General features: G+C 45.7%; 1 protein-coding gene across 5 annotated transcripts in view; it reads left to right on the top strand.

The window, feature by feature from the left end:
- Nucleotides 1-19,211, top strand: part of LOC121581008 (phosphatase and actin regulator 1) — a 96,984-nt gene that overhangs the window by 32,970 nt on the left and 44,803 nt on the right. For 3 of the 5 annotated variants that reach the window (XM_041896293.2, XM_041896292.2, XM_041896291.2), the window contains exon 1: nt 15,403-16,043. The exons of the other annotated variants lie outside the window; for them this stretch is intronic. In XM_041896293.2, coding sequence (XP_041752227.1) covers nt 15,797-16,043 — 247 coding nt within the window. In that variant the 5' untranslated portion in view covers nt 15,403-15,796. Of the gene's footprint in view, nt 1-15,402; nt 16,044-19,211 lie in introns of those variants that run through there. 5 annotated transcript variants of the gene reach the window in all.

The following is a 19,211-nucleotide window of genomic DNA, read 5'->3' as shown; positions in this document are numbered from 1 at the left end:
CTTTGTTGAAGCACCTTTGGCAGCGATTACAGCAGGGTTCTTCAATTCCGGTCCTGGAGGGCCGAAACACTTCTGTTTTTAATTTCTACCTGGTAGTTAATTGCACTCACCTGGTGTCCCAGGTCTGAATTAGCCCCTGATTAGAAGGAGAGGATGAAAAACAGAGGTGTCTCGGCCCTCCAGGACCGGAATTGAAGAACCCTGGATTACAGCCTCGAGTCTTCTTGGGTATGATGCTACAAGCTTGGCACACCTGTATTTGGGGAGTTTCTCCCATTCTTCTCTGCAGATCCTCTCAAGCTCTGTCAGGTTGGATGGGGAGCGTCGCTGCACAGCTATTTTCAGGTCTCTCCAGAGATGTTAGATCGGGTTCAAGTCCAGGCTCTGGCTGGGCTACTCAAGGACATTTAGAGACTTGTCCTGAAGTCACTCCTGCGTTGCCTTGGCTGTGTGCTTAGGGTCATTGTCCTGTTGGAAGGTGAACCTTCGCCCCAGTCTGATATCCTGAGCACTCTGGAGCAGGTTTTCATCAAGGATCTCTCTGTACTTTGCTCCGTTCATCTTTCCCTCAATCTTGACTAGTCTCCCAGTCCCTGCCGCTGAAAAACATCCTCACAGCATGATGCTGCCACCACCATGCTTCACCGTAGGGATGGTATTGGCCAGGTGATGAGCGGTGCCTGGTTTCCTCCAGACGTGACGCTTGGCATTTAGGCCAAATCTTGTTCAATCTTGGTTTCATCAGACCAGATAATCTTGTTTCTCATGGTGTGAGAGTCCTTTTGGTGCCTTTTGGCAAACTCCAAGCAGGCTGTCATGTGCCTTTTACTGAGGAGTGGCTTCCGTCTGGCCACTCTACCATAAAGGCCTGATTGGTGGAGTGCTGCAGAGATGGTTGTCCTTCTGAAATATTCTCCCATCTCAACAGAGGAACCTCTGGAGCTCTGTCAGAGTGACCATCAAGTTATTGGTCACCTCCCTAACCAATGCCCTTCTCCCCCGGCTGCTCAGTTTGGCCGGGTGGCCAGCTCTAGGAAGTGTCTTGGTTGTTCCAAACTTCTTCCATTTAAGAATGATGAAGGCCACTGTGTTCTTGGGGACTTTTCAATGCTGCAGAAATGTTTTGGTCCCCTTCCCCAGATCTGTGCCTCGACACAATCCTATATTGGAGCTCTACGGACAATACCTTCGACCTCATGGCTTGGTTTTTGCTCTGACATGCACTGTCAACTGTGGGACTGTATATAGACAGGTGTGTGCCTTTCCAAATCATGTCCAATCAATTGAATTTACCACAGGTGGACTCCAATCAAGTTGTAGATGGATGATCTATGGTAACAGGATGCATCTGAGCTCAATTTTCGAGTTTCAAAGCAAAGGGTCTGAATACTTATGTAAATAAGGTATTTCTGTTTTGAATTTTTTATAAATGTGCACACATTTCTTAAAAACGGTTTTAGCTTTTGTCACGAACGTTGAGAGACGGGTCAGACCAAGGTGCAGCGTGAAAAGCGTACATGTTTATTTAACTCAATAAACATAAACAAAACAAGAAACAACATAACGTGAGGTCCTCAGGCTATACACATACAAGCCTAACACGGAACAAGATCCCACAACTAAGGTAGGCAAACAGGCTACTTAAGTATGATCCCCAATCAGAGACAACGAGCGACAGCTGGCGGATCCGGCTCCGGGCGTGACGACCTCTCCCTCTCTGCCTCCCCGTTGCACCCCTGGTCTGATCTGGACCTCGGTGCGATGCTTCCCTTCTCCTTCCTCCCACGATGCACCAAGCCCTGTCTGGACCCTGGTGTGGGAGACCCCGAACCTGGAGAGGGGCTGACGTCTGGGCCTGGATCGGCAATCCCCCCACGATGCACCAAGACCTGTCTGGACCCTGGTGTGGGAGACCCCGAACCTGGAGAGGGGCTGACGTCTGGGCCTGGATTGGCAATCCTCCCGCAATGCACCAAGCCCTGTCTGGACCCTGGTGTGGGAGGCCCCGACCCTGGAGAGGGGCTGACTTCTGGGTCTGAAGTGGACCCGCTGACCGGAGCTGGACTGGGCACCGGTGGAGCGGACTGCTCTGGCTCCGGAGTGGAGCCACTGACCGGAGCTGGACTAAGCACCGGTGGAGCGGACTACTCTGGCTCCGGAATGGATCCGCTGACCGGAGCTGGACTGGGCACCGGTGGAGCGGACTGCTCTGGCTCCGGAGTGGAGCCGCTGACCGGAGTTGCACTGGACCCCGGTGGAGCGGACTGCTCTGGCTCCGGAGTGGGGCCGCTGACCGGAACTGAACTGGACACCGGTGGAGTGGACTGCTCTGGCTCCGGAGTGGAGCAACCGACCGGAGCTGGATCAGGCACCGGTGGAGCAGGCCGGTCCGGACTGGGGACACGCACCACTGGTCTGGTGCGAGGAGCAGGAACGGGCCGGGCCGGACTGGAGACACGCACCACAGGTCTGGTGCGAGGAGCAGGAACGGGCCGGGCCAGACTGGGGACACGCACCACTGGTCTGGTGCGAGGAGCAGGCACGGACCGGGCCGGACTGGAGATACGCACCACTGGCCTGGTGCGGGGAGCAGGTACGGGGCGTACCGGGCTGGCGACACGCACCACTGGTTTGGTGCGAGGAGCAGGGACGGGCCGTACTGGACTGGGAACACGCACCACTGGCTTGGTGCGGGGAGCAGGTACGGGGCGTACCGGACTGGCGACACGCACCACTGGTTTGGTGCGAGGAGCAGGGACGGGCCCTACTGGACTGGGAACACGCACCACTGGCTTGGTGCAGGGAGTAGGTACGGGGCGTACCGGGCTGGCGACACGCACCACTGGTTTGGTGCGAGGAGCAGGCACGGGCTGTACCGGACTGGGAACTGTCGTTAGAGATCTCCGACTGTACCAGTCTTTTACTCTCCGCGCCCAGTCCTCCTCCAGTGAGGACTCCTCCTGTTGATCCCCGACCACCCTTTTATTGGGGCTGTCTCTCGGGCTTCCTCCTCGGCCGGCACCTTCTGTGTTGCCGTTGCTCCTCTCTAACCCGGGCCTCCTCTGTCTGTTCCCAAGGATGGCGATCCATCCCAGCCTGGATCTCCTCCCATGTCCAAGATCCCTTACCATCCAGGATCTCCTCCCATGTCCAGGATGTCCGCTGCTGGCCACGCTGCTTGGTCCTCGTTTGGTGGGATCTTCTGTCACGAACATTGAGAGACGGGTCAGACCAAGGTGCAGCGTGAAAAGCGTACATGTTTATTTAACTCAATAAACATAAACAAAACAAGAACCAACGTACTGTGAAGTCCTCAGGCTATACACATACAAGCCTAACACGGAACAAGATCCCACAACTAAGGTAGGCAAACAGGCTACTTAAGTATGATCCCCAATCAGAGACAACGAGCGACAGCTGTCTCTGATTGGGAATCACACCCGGCCAAACCTAGAAATACAATACCTAGAACATAACCATAGAATTTCTAGCATAGATTCTCACGCCCTGACCAAACCAACTAAAGACGACCGGCCTCTCAAGGCCAGGGCGTGACAGCTTTGTCATTATGGGGTATTGTGAGTAGTTTGATGATGAAAACATTTTATTCTATACATTTTAGAATAAGGCTGTAACGTAAAAAGTCAAGGGGTCTGAATACTTTCCGAATACGCTGTATATTTTTGACAACATTTGCTTTTACTTTACATTCCTAAATAAAATAATGTACTTTTTGCTCCATACATTTTCCCTGACACCCAAAAGTACTTATATTTGTATTGCTTAGCAGGACTGAAAAATTGTCAAATTCACACACTTATCAAGAGAACATCCCATGTCATCCATAATGCCTTTGATCTTGCGGACTCACTAAACACACATGCTTTGTTTGTAAATTATGTCTGAGTGTTGGAGTGGGCCCTTGGCTATCTGTAAATAAACAGAAAAATAAAGAAATAATGTAATACAAGGAATTAGAAATGATGTATACTTTTCCTTTGACTTTTGATACTTAAGTATATTTTAGCAATTACATTTACTTTTGATACTTAAGTATATTTAAGACCAAATACTTTTAGACTTTTACTCAAGTAGTATTTACTGGGTGACTTTAACTTTTACCTGAGTCATTTTCTATTAAGGTATCTTTACTTTTACTCAAGTATGACAATTGGGTAATTTTTCCACCACTGCACACACATGGTTACCATGTGTTTATTACCATTCCATTTACTCTATTCCAGAAATGTCCACCCGTCACCAGCCTTCTGTGGTACAGAGTATTGTAAAAAAATAAAAATAAAAATAATAATAATAATACAACGGTGTGATGTCCTGGGACAACAAATGTGTATGGTGTCCCTGGGACAGGTGTGCTAGAGACAATGTAAAGGTATGAGATATATCATATTGTAGTTTTTGACGCTCCTGACCGAATGAGGTGTGTGAAATTAGTAATGTGTATTGATTGACCACTAGATGGAAGCATTAAGCCATACATGGCAAGTCATCTTTACAACCTTTCCATTGTAGCGTTCTCATAAAATAGACAAGGTGGAACACTTTCCAAATCCAGTCAAATCACATTTTATTGGTCGCATACACATATTTAGCAGATGTTATTGCAGGTGTAGCGAAATGCTTGTGTTCCTAGCACCAACAGTGCAGTAATATCTAACAATACATATTAATCTAAAAGTAAAAGAATGGAATTAAGAAATATAGAAATGTTAGAATGAGCAATGTCGGAGTCCGGAGTATAAATATATGTATAATATACAGTACCAGTCAAAAGTTGACACACTTTTCATTCAAGGGTTTTTCTTTATTTTTACTATTTTCTACCTTGTAGAATAATAATAATGAAGACATCAAAACTATGAAATAACACATGTGGAATCATGTAGTAACCAAAAAAGTGTCAAGAAAAATCTAAATATATTTTATAATTGAGATTCTTCAAAGGAGCCACCCTTTGCCTTGATGACAGCTTTGCACACTCTTGGCATTCTCTCAACCAGCTTCACCTGGAATGCTTTTCCAACAGTATTGAAGGAGTTCCCACATATGCTGAGCACTTGTTGGCTGCTTTTTCTGGAGGTGTGTTGGGTCATTGTCCTGATGAAAAACAAATGTTAGTCCCATTACGCCCAAACCAGATGGGATGGCGTATCGCTGCAGAATGCTGTGGTAGCCATGCTGGTTAAATGTGCCTTGAATTCTAAATAAATCACTGACAGTGTCACCAGCAAAGCACTCCTACACCATCACACATTTTACATTTTAGTCATTTAGCAGACACTCTTATCTAGAGCGACTTACAGTTAGTGAGTGCATACTTTTTTTTTTCATACCTTTTCCTCCATGCTTCACGGTGGGAACTACACATGCAGAGATCATCCGTTCACCTGCACTGCGTCTCACAAAGCCACGGCGGTTGGAACCAAAAATCTCAAATTTGGACTCAAGACCAAAGGACAGATTTCCACCGGTCTAATGTCCATTGCTCGTGTTTCTTGGCCCAAGCAAGTCTCTTCTTGTTATTGGTCTCCTTTAGTAGTTTTTTTGTTGTTGCAGCAATTCGACCATAAAGGACTGATTCACGCAGTCTCCTCTGAACAGTTGATGTTGAGATGTGCCTGTTACTTGAACTCTGTGAAGCATTTATTTGGGCTGCAATTTCTGAGGCTGGTAACTCTAATGAACTTATCCTCTGCAGCAGAGGTAACTCTGGGTCTTCCTTTCCTGTGGCGGTCCTCCTGAGAGCCAGTTTCATCATAGCGCTTAATGGTGTTTGCGACTGCACTTAAAATGTTCCGTATAAACTGACCTTCATGTTTTAAAATAATGATGGACTGTTGTTTCTCTTTGCTTATTTGAGCTGTTCTTGCCATAATATGGACTTGGTCTTTTACCAAATAGGGCTATCTTCTGTATACCACCCCTACCTTGTCACAACACAACTGATTGGCTCAAACGCATTAAGAAGGAAAGAATTTCCACAACTTAACTTTTAAATAGTCACACCTGTTAATTGAAATTCATTCCAGGTGACTACCTCATGAAGCTGGTTGAGAGAATGCCAAGAGTGTGCAAAGCTGTCATCAAGGCAAAAGGTGGCTACTTTGAAGAAACTCAAATATAAAATATATTTAGATTTGTTTAACACTTTTTTGGTTACTACATGATTCCATATGTGTTATTTCATAGGGTCATGGGTAGTTTGTTTCCATAGCTAGTGATACAGTCTAATAGTTATCTCCTGGAATGTGACAGGTTACCTCTGTTGTGATACTCTTTCAGTTCTCCCCTGTACCCCGACTCTGTGATAATTGAATTACCGCCTCACGCTGACTCCTTACTCCTCACTCCCTGATTCCAATCCATAACAGTGTGCAGGTACTATAGCTATAATTAGGTATATTCTGAGACACTTCGCTGTCCCTGAAATATGGTGTGTGTTTGTGTGTGTGTGACTCAAGTGGCCTCATTTACCTTTTCTTTCATAGTGTCTCAGTCAGACTTTACATAAGCGATTACATTACGTTCTGTGTCTTGTCAAGTGGAAGATTGAGCTTAGTTTTCAGGGTGGAGCCAATGACTGTGTATCTAAATGGAGGAAGATTAGGTTCCTCCCAGATTATAATTGCATAACGATTCAACACTGCCATTGGGAGACTGAAAGGAGAGACAGAAAAAGCAATCATGCTTTCATAATCTAAATGTACGGTAATTTCAAGTTTATGGGGAGGGTATATAGGAGATGTGTGTGACCTGTGTGTGTGTGTGCGTGCGTGCATGCATGCTTTTGTGTGTGTGTGTGCTTAAGTGTTTATGTGCGTACGTGCATGCGTGCATGCGTGTTTGTATGTGTGTGAGAGAGAGATAGGCTAGAGAGAGAAGGGGCGATCAGAGGATAAATTAAAGGAACTGAGGAGAGGTGGTGGAGAGAGAACTCCAACGTGGTGGTTGTGTGTGTCAGTGCCAGACTCAGTCCCTAGCCATGCCCTCACTCACAACACAGCAGCAGGACCCTAGAGAGCGTGCCCAGTGGACTGTCTCGGCCTGGATATTAGCACTAACAGTAAGAAGTCAACTCTTAGAGAGGTTGAGGACCTCTTCCTCTTTAGCGGTTCATTTATTTCTCTGTCTGGATGAGTGACTTTCCAATCCACTGGGACAAACTGACTGTACAGAACAGTAGGTTTTCTAATACATATATATATATATTTTTAGGGGAACGTGCTAACAGAAAAGGTTTGTCAGTAATCGGTTTAGGAAAGCTAAGGTGGCTGGCTAGACACTGCAAGGAGCGAATAAGCATTGACATTATTACATCAAAATAATAATCATGTGAGGCATGTATGAAACAGGAACAATACGTGTAATACTCTACCATGCTGTAAATGTTAAAATCTATCCAACAAGCTAAATAATCAAACATAGACAAACATGATAAATACTGTACTTTATGAACATAGGTTTGAATGCTGGTGTAGGTTATTTGAGGCTGTAGCAGTGTTGTCATAGGCTTACTGCTAGCTGAATGTGAGCGAAGCCTGGAGCCGAGGCTGCTGCCTGCTGTAGAGGGAATGAGTGACCAAATACATTTCCACTCAGGTGAAAGAAACAAAGGTATGGCCCATGTCTACAGCCTTTTACATCTAAAGTATAAACTTAACTCACTTTTAAAAATCTCTTTAAAAATCTCTACCTAAAAGTTTTTTTTTGCCTTCAAGAAATGCTACTGTAGCTAAAAACAAACTACCTTGCTCGGAGCCCAAAATAAATAAAACATACTTGGCTTGTTTCCCCATGAATGAGCCCAAGTAATGTGCTTGTGCCCTATCCACAGCCTGTAGTTACATAAGAACGCTGCCACACATCACGTGAACCAACAGCTAACGCCGGAGCTGCACACACTGATAGGGTCTGGCATGCAGCTTTGAACATGTGCTGCTTAGAGGAGTCATCGAAGGGAGACGCCAGCCTTCGCATAGATGGAGAGCTGAAGTACAAACACATAGGCCTACATACAATACATACAGTATAAGGTATTGAATCTGAGGCTTAAGATTGATCCCTTGTGAGCTAAGTTAGCCCTGTCAGCTTATGGATGTCTTATGGACAATACCTCATCCTTACACACATGCACACACGCACGAACGAACGCACACACACACACACCTGGAACTCCATCAATACGACCTGACAAGAATTGTTTAAGACTTGATTTAACACTGGTCAAGATTGGGAGTGTAGAGAACCTTACTGTCCATCTTCCCAGCAGTTGGTGTGAATAGCACATGGTAAAATTCTGTAATCAAAAAACGTCCAAGGGCACTGACTCCACCGCATTGCACCGTGGCAGCAGTTGGAAAATCAGGCGCTTCTGTCCCTCATTTCGGATAGGGGCTTTGATGTCACTGGAATAAGCCGCAGCTCATTGAAAGGAACATCAAAGGCACCACACATACACACACAAAGCAAAAATATATTCTGTCTGAAACATGATTGAAAATACCATGGGGACCTTTAGATTTCTTCCCTATGTTCACACCACAGCCTTATTACTGCCTCATTTAACTTCTGGAGTTTAACTTTGTGAGGATCGAGAGTCAGAGTGCAAGGGGAGGGGACTGCATGGCTATGGGGTGGCGTGGCTGGTTTAGTGGTTGGCCATAATGCATGATAGGCTATACCCAACCCGCCTGTTGCCAGTCTAGATAGATCTCGTCCTTTGATATATCAATCTTCTCCTTCAATTAGGATTTGAAGCCCCGGTCAGTAGTTGGGCCGAAAACGCAGTAACTCAACTGCTAGGCTCCAGACATGCAGCTCTCCCGGTCCAAATGATAAACACGCTGCGGCGGCCGTCACCATAAAACGGCATGACGCAATGATATAGTACAGTTGTTATGATATGATTGTTAACATGACTGTGCAACCTCCCCCCCCTTCCCTCCCATGACTATGTGTCATGATTTACACTCCCCTACATACAGTGTCTTGCAAAAGTATTCATCCCCCTTGGCGTTTTTCCTATTTTGTTGCATTACAACCTGTAATTTAAATTGATTTTTATTTGGATTTCATGTAATGGATATACAAAAAAATTGTCCAAATTGGTAAAGTGAAATGAAAAAAATTACTTGTTTAAAAAAATTCAAATAAATAAATAACGGAAAAGTGGTGGGTGCATATGTATTCACCCACTTTGCTATGAAACCCCTAAATAAGATCTGGTGCAACCAATTACCTTCCGAAGTCACATAATGTCACGCCCTGGCCTTGAGAGGCCTGTTCTCTTTAGTTGGTTTGATCAGGGCGTGAGTTTCTATGTTATATATTCTATGTTTATGTTCTAGTTAGGCTATTTCTATGTTGCAGTGCTAGGTTGTGTTTCTAGGTTTGGCCGGGTGTGATTCCCAATCAGAGACAGCTGTCACTCGTTGTCTCTGATTGGGGATCATACTTAAGTAGCCCATTGCCTACTGTGGGATCTTGTTCCTGTTAGGCTGGCATGTGTATAGCCCTTTGGACTTCACGTTACGTTGTTACTTGTTTTGTTGGATGTTTATTTAGTTAATAAACATGTACGCTTTTCACGCTGCACCTTGGTCCGACCCGTCTCTCAACGTTCGTGACAGAAGATCCCACCACAAAAGGACCAAGCAGCGTGCCGAGGCGGAGCGAATTGCTTTGTCACAGGTGGGCAAATGGTGGTCATGGGAGGAGATATTCACTGGGAAAGGACCCTGGGCGAAGGTACAGGTCCTGGCAAGAGAGGATCAACAACAACGCCATCGGGACCAACCGCTGAGGAAGCCCGAGAAACAACCCCAAGAAAAACATTTGGGGGGGCTAGAGGGGTGGTCGGGGATCGAGAGAGAAGAGCCCCGACCACTGCACCCGGTGGGGTTCCAGTTGGAGGCCCTACGACCATGGGAACAGGAATGGAAACAGTTTTACACTGAGGAGTCGGACGAGGATGACGACGACGATGAGTTTCTGTTCCCTAACTCGTGGGGGCTCCCGGAGGAGTCCTCACTGGAGGAGGATTGGGCGTGGAGAGAGAAGGACTGGAACAGTCGCACATCTCCAACGCCAGTTCCCAGCCCGGTACGCCCCGTGCCTGCTTCTCGCACCAAGCCAGGGTTGCGTGTTCCCAGTTCAGCACGGCCCGTGCCTGCTCCTCGCACCAAGCCAGTGGTGCGAGTTCCCAGTCCGGCACGGCCCGTGCCTGCTCCTCGCACCAAGCCAGTGGTGCGTGTTCCCAGTCCGGCACGGCCCGTTCCAGGACAGAAACACCTAAAATGGAGTCAGCAGGTACAGTCGGTCCGTCCGGATCTTTGGAGGAACGTATCCAACGGCAGGCGAGCAGGATCCAGACTCTTGGCAGCGCAATGGAGCGCGTGGTGAGTACATTGGAGCGATGGGAGAGAGGTGGCGTTTCTACACATCCTCCAACCACACAACTCACCCGACCTCCAGCGACGGTCCCCTACATGGAGCACTTTAGCGTGTCGGTGCCCAGTCTGGGACCGGCAACCAGCCCAACTACAGGGTTGGAAACCACCTCTGCGTCGGTGCCCAGTTTGGGCACGACCTACAGCCCCGTTTTGGAGCAGGAGCTCCTAAACGTGTCGGTGCCCAGTCTGGGGCCGGCAACCAGTCCTACTACAGGGCTGGAATTTTCCTCTGCGTCGGTGCCCAGGCTGGGCACGGCGTTTAGTCCTGCTCCAGAGATGGGGATGGATACGGGTCCGGAAGTTGGCTCCACTCTAGAGCCAGAGCAGACCGCTCCACCGGGGTCCAGTTCAGCTCCGGTCAGCTGCTCCACTCCGGAGCCAGAGCAGTCCGCTCCACTGGTGCTTAGTCCAGCTCCGGTCAGCGGTTCCACTCCAGAGCCAGAGCAGTCCGCTCCACCGGTGTCCATTTCAGCTCCAGTCAGCGGCTCCACTCCGGAGCCAGAGTAGTCCGCTCCACCGGGGTCCAGTTCAGCTCCGGTCAGGGGTTCCACTCCGGAGCCAGAGCAGTCCACTCCACCGGGGTCCAGTTCAGCTCCGGTCAGCGGCTCCACTCCAGACCCAGAAGTCAGCCCCTCTCCAGGGTCGGGGCCTCCCACACCAGGGTCCAGACAGGGCTTGGTGCATCGTGGGGGGATTGCCGATCCAGGCCCAGACGTCAGCCCCTCTCCAGGTTTGGGGTCTCCCACACCAGGGTCCAGACAGGGCTTGGTGCATCGTGGGAGGAAGGAAAGGGGAAGCATCGCGCCGAGGTCCAGACTAGACCAGGGGCGCAACGGGGAGGCAGAGAGGGAGAGGTCGTCAAGCAAGGCGCCGGATCTGCCTCCGAGGCTGAATGCCCACCCGGACTCTCCCCTAATGAGTCAGGTTGGTGCGGCCGGAGTACGCACCTTTGGGGGGGGTACTGTCACGCCCTGGCCTTGAGAGGCCGGTTGTCTTTAGTTGGTTTGGTCAGGGCGTGAGTATCTATGTTAGAATTTCTATGTTTAGATTCTAGTTTTCTATTTCTATGTCTGGCCGTGTATGATTCCCAATCAGAGGCAGCTGTCGCTCATTGTCTCTGATTGGGGATCATACTTAGGTAGCCCATTGCCTACTGTGTATTGTGGGATCTTGTTCCTGTTTAGGCTGGTATTTGTATAGCCCCTTGGACTTCACGTTACGTTGTTTCTTGTTTTGGTTTGTATGTTTATTGGGTGAATAAACATGTACGCTTTACACGCTGCACCTTGGTCCGACCCGTCTCTCAACGTTCGTGACACATAATTAGTCCCTGTAGCTCAGTTGGTAGAGCATGGCGCTTGCAACGCCAGGGTTGTGGGTTCGTTTCCCACGGGGGGCCAGTATGAAAACGTATGCACTCACTAACTGTAAGTCGCTCTGGATAAGAGCGTCTGCTAAATGACTTAAATGTAAATAAAGTCCATCTGTGTGCAATCTAAGTGTCACATGATCTGTCACATGATCTCAGTATATATACACCTGTTCTGAAAGGCCCCAGAGTCTGCAACATCACTAAGCAAGGGGCACTTCCAAGCAAGTGGCACCATGAAGACCAAGGAGCTCTCCAAACAGGTCAGGGACAAGGTTGTGGAGAAGTACAGATCAGAGTTGGGTTATAAAAAAAATATCCGACACTTTGAACATCCCACGGAGCACCATTAAATCCATTATTAAAAAATTGAAAGAATATGGCACCACAACAAACCTGCCAAGAGAGGGCCGCCCACCAAAACTCACAGACCAGGCAAGGAGGGCATTAATCAGAGAAGCAACAAAGAGACCAAAGATGACCCTGAAGGAGCTGCAAAGCTCCACAGCGGAGATTGGAGTATATGTCCATAGGACCACTTTAAGCCGTACACTCCACAGAGCTGGGCTTTACGGAACAGCAGCCAGAAAAAAGCCATTGCTTAAAGAAAATTTGGATTTGAGATCAAATGTTTCATATGAGGCGACAGTACAGTATGTCACCTTTTTATTTGAGGGTATTTTTATACATATCTGTTTTACCGTTTAGGAATGAAAGTACTTTATGTATCTAGTCCCGCCATTTGAAGTTGTCTGAAGTATTTGGCCAATCTAGTCCCGCCATTTGAAGTTGTCTGAAGTATTTGGCCAAATTCACTTATAGTGTATTAAAGAAGTCAATAGTTTAGTATTTGGTCTCATATTCCTAGCACACAACAAGTTTGTAGAGTCACAAGCTTGGTGTAGTAATTGCATGCTAGGAATATGGGAACAAATACTGAACTTTTTAGTACTTTAATACACATATTACTGACTTTGTCCAAATACTTCTGACACCTTCAAATGGGTGGACTAGATACATAAAGTACTTTCATTAAACGGTAAAACAGATATGTATGAAAATACCCTTAAATAAAAGGCAACATTCTGTACCGTCACCTCATATGAAACATTTGATCTCAAATCCAAAATGCTGGAGTATAGAGCCAAATTAAAAGTTTCAGCTTCACTGTCCAAATAAATACATAGGGAAGTATACTTATTTCACTTGGTCCTTTTTGCCCCCTCCGGAGCATAGGCTGTCCACCTCAATTTCTTCTGACGGCTTTTGCCTCTCGCCAGGAGCCTCATGATTGCATCCTGTCCTTTGCTGGTCCTTTGCTGGTAAAGAAAAACAGCATAATATAAGTACAAGAACATGTGTTATGTAACCCAAACCCAGGAAAAGCAGTAGCTAGTGACTAGTTTATTGATAAAGAGGATGATCTATAGGCCTGTTGAATATTCTTGTCAGGCACAGTAGGGTTAATGACTCTCTTTATGCATATTTGAAGGATAGTTGGTACAATGGCAGATAGATACATTAATTAAAGTTAGCAGGCTTCTAAAATGACAAGATAATTTTGCTTCATGCACAATAATGGTGTGTGTGTTTAGCTATAAAGGCAAGTTTTATCTTACCGTCCCTTAGGATTAATATTTAACACTATCATAACAAGAGCAGAAGTGAATTGCTTTTGTAATTCTGCAATTTGTTCAGTGAATTGTGTTCATTTGGTGTATAATTGCCTTTCTAATCAAGTAGGAACAAGCCCTCTATCCAAACTACACTATATATACAAAGGTATGTGGACACCCCTTCAATTGAGTGGATTTGGCTATTTCAGCCACAGCCGTTGCTGACAGGTGTATAAAATCGAGCACACAGCCATGCAATCTCCATAGACAAATATTGGCAGAAGAATGGCCTTACTGAAGAGCTCAGTGACTTTCAACATGGCACCATCATGGGATGCCACCTTTCCAACAAGTCAGTTCGTCAAATCTCTGCCCTGCTAGAGCTGCCCCGGTCAACTGTAAGTACTGTTATTGTGAAGTGGAAACGTCTACGAGCAACAATGGCTCAGCCGCAAAGTGGTAGGCCACCAGTGGTGGAAAAAGTATCCAATTGTGATACTTGAGTAAAAGTATAGATACACTAATAGAAAGTTACTCAATTAAAAGTAAAAGTCACCCAGTAAAATACAACTTGAGTAAAAGTCGAAAAGTATCAAAAGTAAATGTAATTGCTAAAATATACTTAAGTATCAAAAGTAAAAGTATAAATAATTTACAATTCCTTATATTAAGCAAAGCAGACAGCACCATTTTCTTGTTTTAAAATGTATGGATAGTCAGGGGCACACTGCAACACTCGGACATCATTTACAAATTATGCATTTGTGTTTAGTGAGTCTGCCAGATCAGAGGCAGAAGGGATGACCACGTGTTCTCTTGATAAGTGCATGAATTGGACCATTTTCCGGGCCTGCTAAGCATTCAAAATGTAACAAATACTTTTGGGGAAATGTAGACCACACAAGCTCACAGAATGGGACCGGCGAGTGCTGAAGTGCATAGCGCGTAAAAATCGTCTGTCCTCGGTTGCAACACTCACTAGTTCCAAACTGCCTCAAGAAACAACGTCAGCACAAGATCTGTTCGTCAGGAGCTTCATGAAATGGGTTTCCATGGCCGAGCAGCCGCACACAAGCCTAAGATCACCATGCGCAATGCCAAGCGTTGGTTGGAGTGGTGTAAAGCTCGCCACGATTGGACTCTGGAGCAGTGGAAACGCGTTCTCTGGAGTGATGAATCACTCTTCACCATTTGGCAGTCCGACGGAAGAATCTGGGTTTGGCGGATGCCAGGAGAACGCTACCTGCCCCAATGCATGGTGCCAACTGTAAAGTTTGGTGGAGGAGGAATAATAGTCTGGGGCTCTTCTTCATGGTTCGGGCTAGGCCCCTTAGTTCCAGTGAAAGGAAATCTTAATGCTACAGAATACAATTACATTCTAGATGATTCTGTGCAACCAACTTTGTGGCAACCGTTTGGGGAAGGCCCTTTCCTGTTTCATCATGACAATGCCTTCATGCACAAAGCGAGGTCCATACAGAAATGGTTTGTCGAGATCGGTGTGGAAGAACTTGACTGGCCTGCACAGAGCCCTGACCTCAACCCCATCGAACACCTGGAACGCCGACTGCGAGCCAGGGCTAATCGCCCGACATTAGTGCCCGACCTCACTAATGCTCTTGTGGCTGAATGGAAGCAAGTCCCCGCAGCAATGTTCCAACATCTAGTGGAAAGCCTTCCCAGAAGAGTGGAGACTGTTATAGCAGCAAAGGGGGGACAAACTCCATATTAATTTCCATGATTTTGGAATTAGAAAGTTCGAGCAGGTGTCCACATACTTTTGGTAATGTAGTGTATCATGTAGCTGGAGCCTATAATCATTCTTGTCATTATTAAGTCTTGGGATTTGATGTTAAACCGTTACTTTCTTTCTGTCTGTAGGCTAATATAACTGCACTAGTGCACACTGGGTAGCCAATTATGCTTGCTGAGAGCAGATTATTTTTGCAGACGAGGATGGTGACAGAGGGAGAGGCAGAGGCACTGCAATTCACTCACTCGATATGTCTTCTAGCGGCACTGGTCCATCATCATAGTATAGTAGCATCCGTGGTTTTGACTTCGACCCTTGGCATTGCGGAGGCAGCCGGGTGTGAGTGAGCTAGATCGGAATCTCAGGTGCAGGTGTGGAAATTACAATCTTCTATCTGACGTCGTTGATAGAACAGAAGGGGATTCAACAAACGCGCGGAGCGAAACCCTCGTGATTGGTTTAAGTGTTGAGGTCAGGTAGGAGTCGAGGCGCAGTTTGTTTAAAAACCCCTCCCCATATGCCGTACATTTAGACGCGAATCAGTTTTCGTGTCTCCGTGTTCAAGACGGATCCCGCGCCCACCAACATGCATGGGAGTTGGTTCAACAACACGGGCTTCAGGGAAAACAATACGCCTGTGGCGGTTGAGAAACCGAAGAAGAAGGCATTTTACCTGGTCAAAATGATGTCTCTCAAGAACAATAAAAAAGAGCAACAAACCAACCATCAGCATCACCAGAATAACAATATGCCCTTCATGATCCACTGTCACATCGGGAAAGAGATCAAGCACATTTGCAGCAACTGCAGCCGCGGGAACGATACCCAGGACGGTGAGTGCCTTGCCTATAGCGGGATATGGATGCATTGTCACACCGTCTCCCTTCAGCTCTGCTGGCCATCAAACACAGGGTGATTTCATTGAACACGCTCAATAGGGGGGAAAAACATGCGCAGTTCTTGTTTGCCCATTCCGCGATTTATATATGTCCTAGAGTTATGAGATTAAAATTGCTTGATGTACTTAATCCTGGTAACAACAATCACAGGCATGTCACAATGTACTTTTCCAGCGGAGGCTTGACTCCATTGCTTTGTAATCCTGTACTTGCTTTATGGGCATGATATTCCTTAGCTCATTCTGTTGCATTCTGGGATAAATGTAACAACGTAACAACTTAGTTTGACACTGCGCAGTGGGCAACACATGTATCAAGACAAATTGGCAGCTATAATGTATTATTTATGGGAAAGAGTGGTATGAAACATTGTAACAGCAGCGACACTGTAGCTAAATGGCATTACCCATTTTAGACTTGAAGAAATTATATTATGAGTGGTGTGTTTCACTGGAAGTTTTTTGGAGCAGGTTACTACTGGTGTGGGTGTAGAATTGGCCTTGTAGGACCATTAGGCCCAATTCTACACCACAAAGAGCCTGCTCCACAATATGCATTGTGGCCTACTACTCATAGGCCTAATACCTGGAGGAATTCTCTTGATGCCCCCCTCCATCCCAGACTCCACTACCCAAACCCTTCTCCTCCCACTGAGTAGCACCTGAAGTGGTCATTCTCAGTCCCCTACTGTGATTCTACTCTACCCCACCCAAACCCTGCATGAAGGACAATGTCACTCACTCAGCCAAGATGATTGAGGATGTAAAATTCATGAGTGTCTGATTTCCTGGACCCATATTCATTTTGGTTCCAGGACTATGCTTAATCTGGCACTCTGGTTCTGGGAAACTGGCCAGAGGAGTATAGATGTGTGTATCAGAGAATACATGCTGGTAAAGAAACAGCCTAAAGCTTATTTTCTTATTCTTACACAGCCTTTGTAACTTTCTCTTGCGTTTTTGTTGCATTGGAAGAAGTGTGTAACTCTGGCTGCTGCTCACATAACATGGTGAGTTCTGAAGGATGTCTCAAGGATGTTTCACGCGTTAATGGACTACTATGGGAGTATTATTTTTTTCACCAAACGCAGCTGGGAAAATAAACCATGTCACTTTCAATTTGCATCCCTGTCAACAAATCTAGGCAGTGTGTGGCTGGCTGTCTTTGTTGTTGTCTCAAATGCAGAGTTGGCAAACTAACAGAATGTTTAGTGAATTATCTATTAATGTTTCTGAGCTCAGGTGTTCCTCCACCCCCCCCATCTTTCTTTGTTTTTCTTTTTGGACTCCATTTGATGAAGTCATTTCAAACACCACTGGATTAAATTAGCATTGAGTCTAAATCTATTTATAGACAGAGCTGTGGCAGGATTCCTAAGATGGTTGGCTGAGGCCGTGAGCGGCATCAGGCAGTGTGTTTGGGTAATAGTCTGTTTCACTGCATTTATGTCCGCCTTGGTTCACATGATTTATCATGCTATACCCCCGGTGGAGCGGCTGCCTGCCTACCTGCGGAGTGACACGCCCATGTTGTCGCTTGTCAATCATCATGATGGTGAATGTGGTAATTTAATTATGAACGCTGTGGTCGGTGTCTGTCTGTACATGGCAGGGGTGGTGTGACACTGACACTGTCGCCCTGTCCCTGAGCTAGATAACTGAGCTGGCAGATTGCATGGCTGTCATCATGGCAGACCTTGCCTGTATTATTACTCAAGTGTATATAACTCACTATCACTATGGAACTGTTATAGGGTGAAGACGTTCTAGGTTGGTCTGTGGCCTTAATTACTGCTTTTGTGTGTGTGTGTGTGTGTGCCTAATACATCAAATTGCAAAAGAGGTTTAGAATGTTTTCTTACAAGCCAGACTGTTAAATAAAATTACATTTGAACTTACTCTACTGGTTGTCTATGCGGTTGGTCCTTATGTCCAAATAATATCCACAGGAAAGTATTATTAAGCCGACTTTGCAAAACCCTGGTACTGCCGTTGAGATTTATATCACCTGGCACATGGACAATATCATGTAAAACCGGGATCATCAATGAGATTCAGCCGTGGGACGATTTTTAAAAATTTTAATGTTATTTTTCTTGAGTGGATGGTCAGGGGGCCGGAACATAATTACAAATAATTTGTAAACTAAAAATCGACCACAAGAAGCCCAAAACGATATTTGACTAAAACAATAATTTCAAATCTTGCTTGCTTATGCGTGGGAATACTTTGGAACAGATTTCCAAATTCACTTGCTGTTTTTTTTATGTCCAACAATTAAAATAAACAATCTTTGCTCAGAACACAAATAAAATCATCCGCAGGCCAAATTTGGCCAGTTGGGGAACCCTGATGTAAACACTTGGAAGACTTTGGTTAGTATGCATGCGTCATGTGTATGTATTTAGACCTTGTGCAAATGCCACAGGTGATGAACAAACCAATCGTGAGAGCCACACACAGACCCTCGTTTTGAAGGCTGTTTAATAATACGTTCCTGTGGATATTGTCAAATTTCTAACAGGTAGAGTAGGTTTAAATTAAGTTTATTCAATGTTCTGACTACTTATTCCCCCCTCAGTCCATACTTACGAACTCATGCTTAAGCCAAAGGTTTCAACTTTTCTTCTGTAACAAGTTCTTCATCATCCAATTTAAAAACGTTGGCGTAGTTTGATGTGATAGAACCAGGGGAGAATGACTGCACCCTCTCATTGAAGTTCAAGGCCGACCGGGGTACTGCAGGTTGTTGTATCCAGAAAGCAGGATACTTTTTTAAATGATTGACGTAATTTATTTTTGCATTGCAATACCTTTTTGATTAGTTTTTGCATACAATATTACTATTTCTCCCCCCCCCCTCAATACCGTTTGGACTTTAGAATTATTATTTTTCTCGTTTTTATTTTTTTTAAATCCAAAAGTTTTACGACTCATGAAAAATAACTTAATGTTTTAATAAAATTTGGTGCCATACACATTATTGGTATTTGACAAGACCATGAGTCTTTTTTTTATTTAATTTTTTTCTTTACAACGTACGACTACAAAACACTTGCATATTGTATAAACTATAATTTTTTTTGTAAAGGTACATGGATAA

This window comes from Coregonus clupeaformis, chromosome 14, assembly GCF_020615455.1.
Source record: "Coregonus clupeaformis isolate EN_2021a chromosome 14, ASM2061545v1, whole genome shotgun sequence".
Lineage (NCBI taxonomy): Eukaryota > Metazoa > Chordata > Actinopteri > Salmoniformes > Salmonidae > Coregonus > Coregonus clupeaformis.
This window is presented reverse-complemented; position numbering and strand designations above follow the sequence as displayed.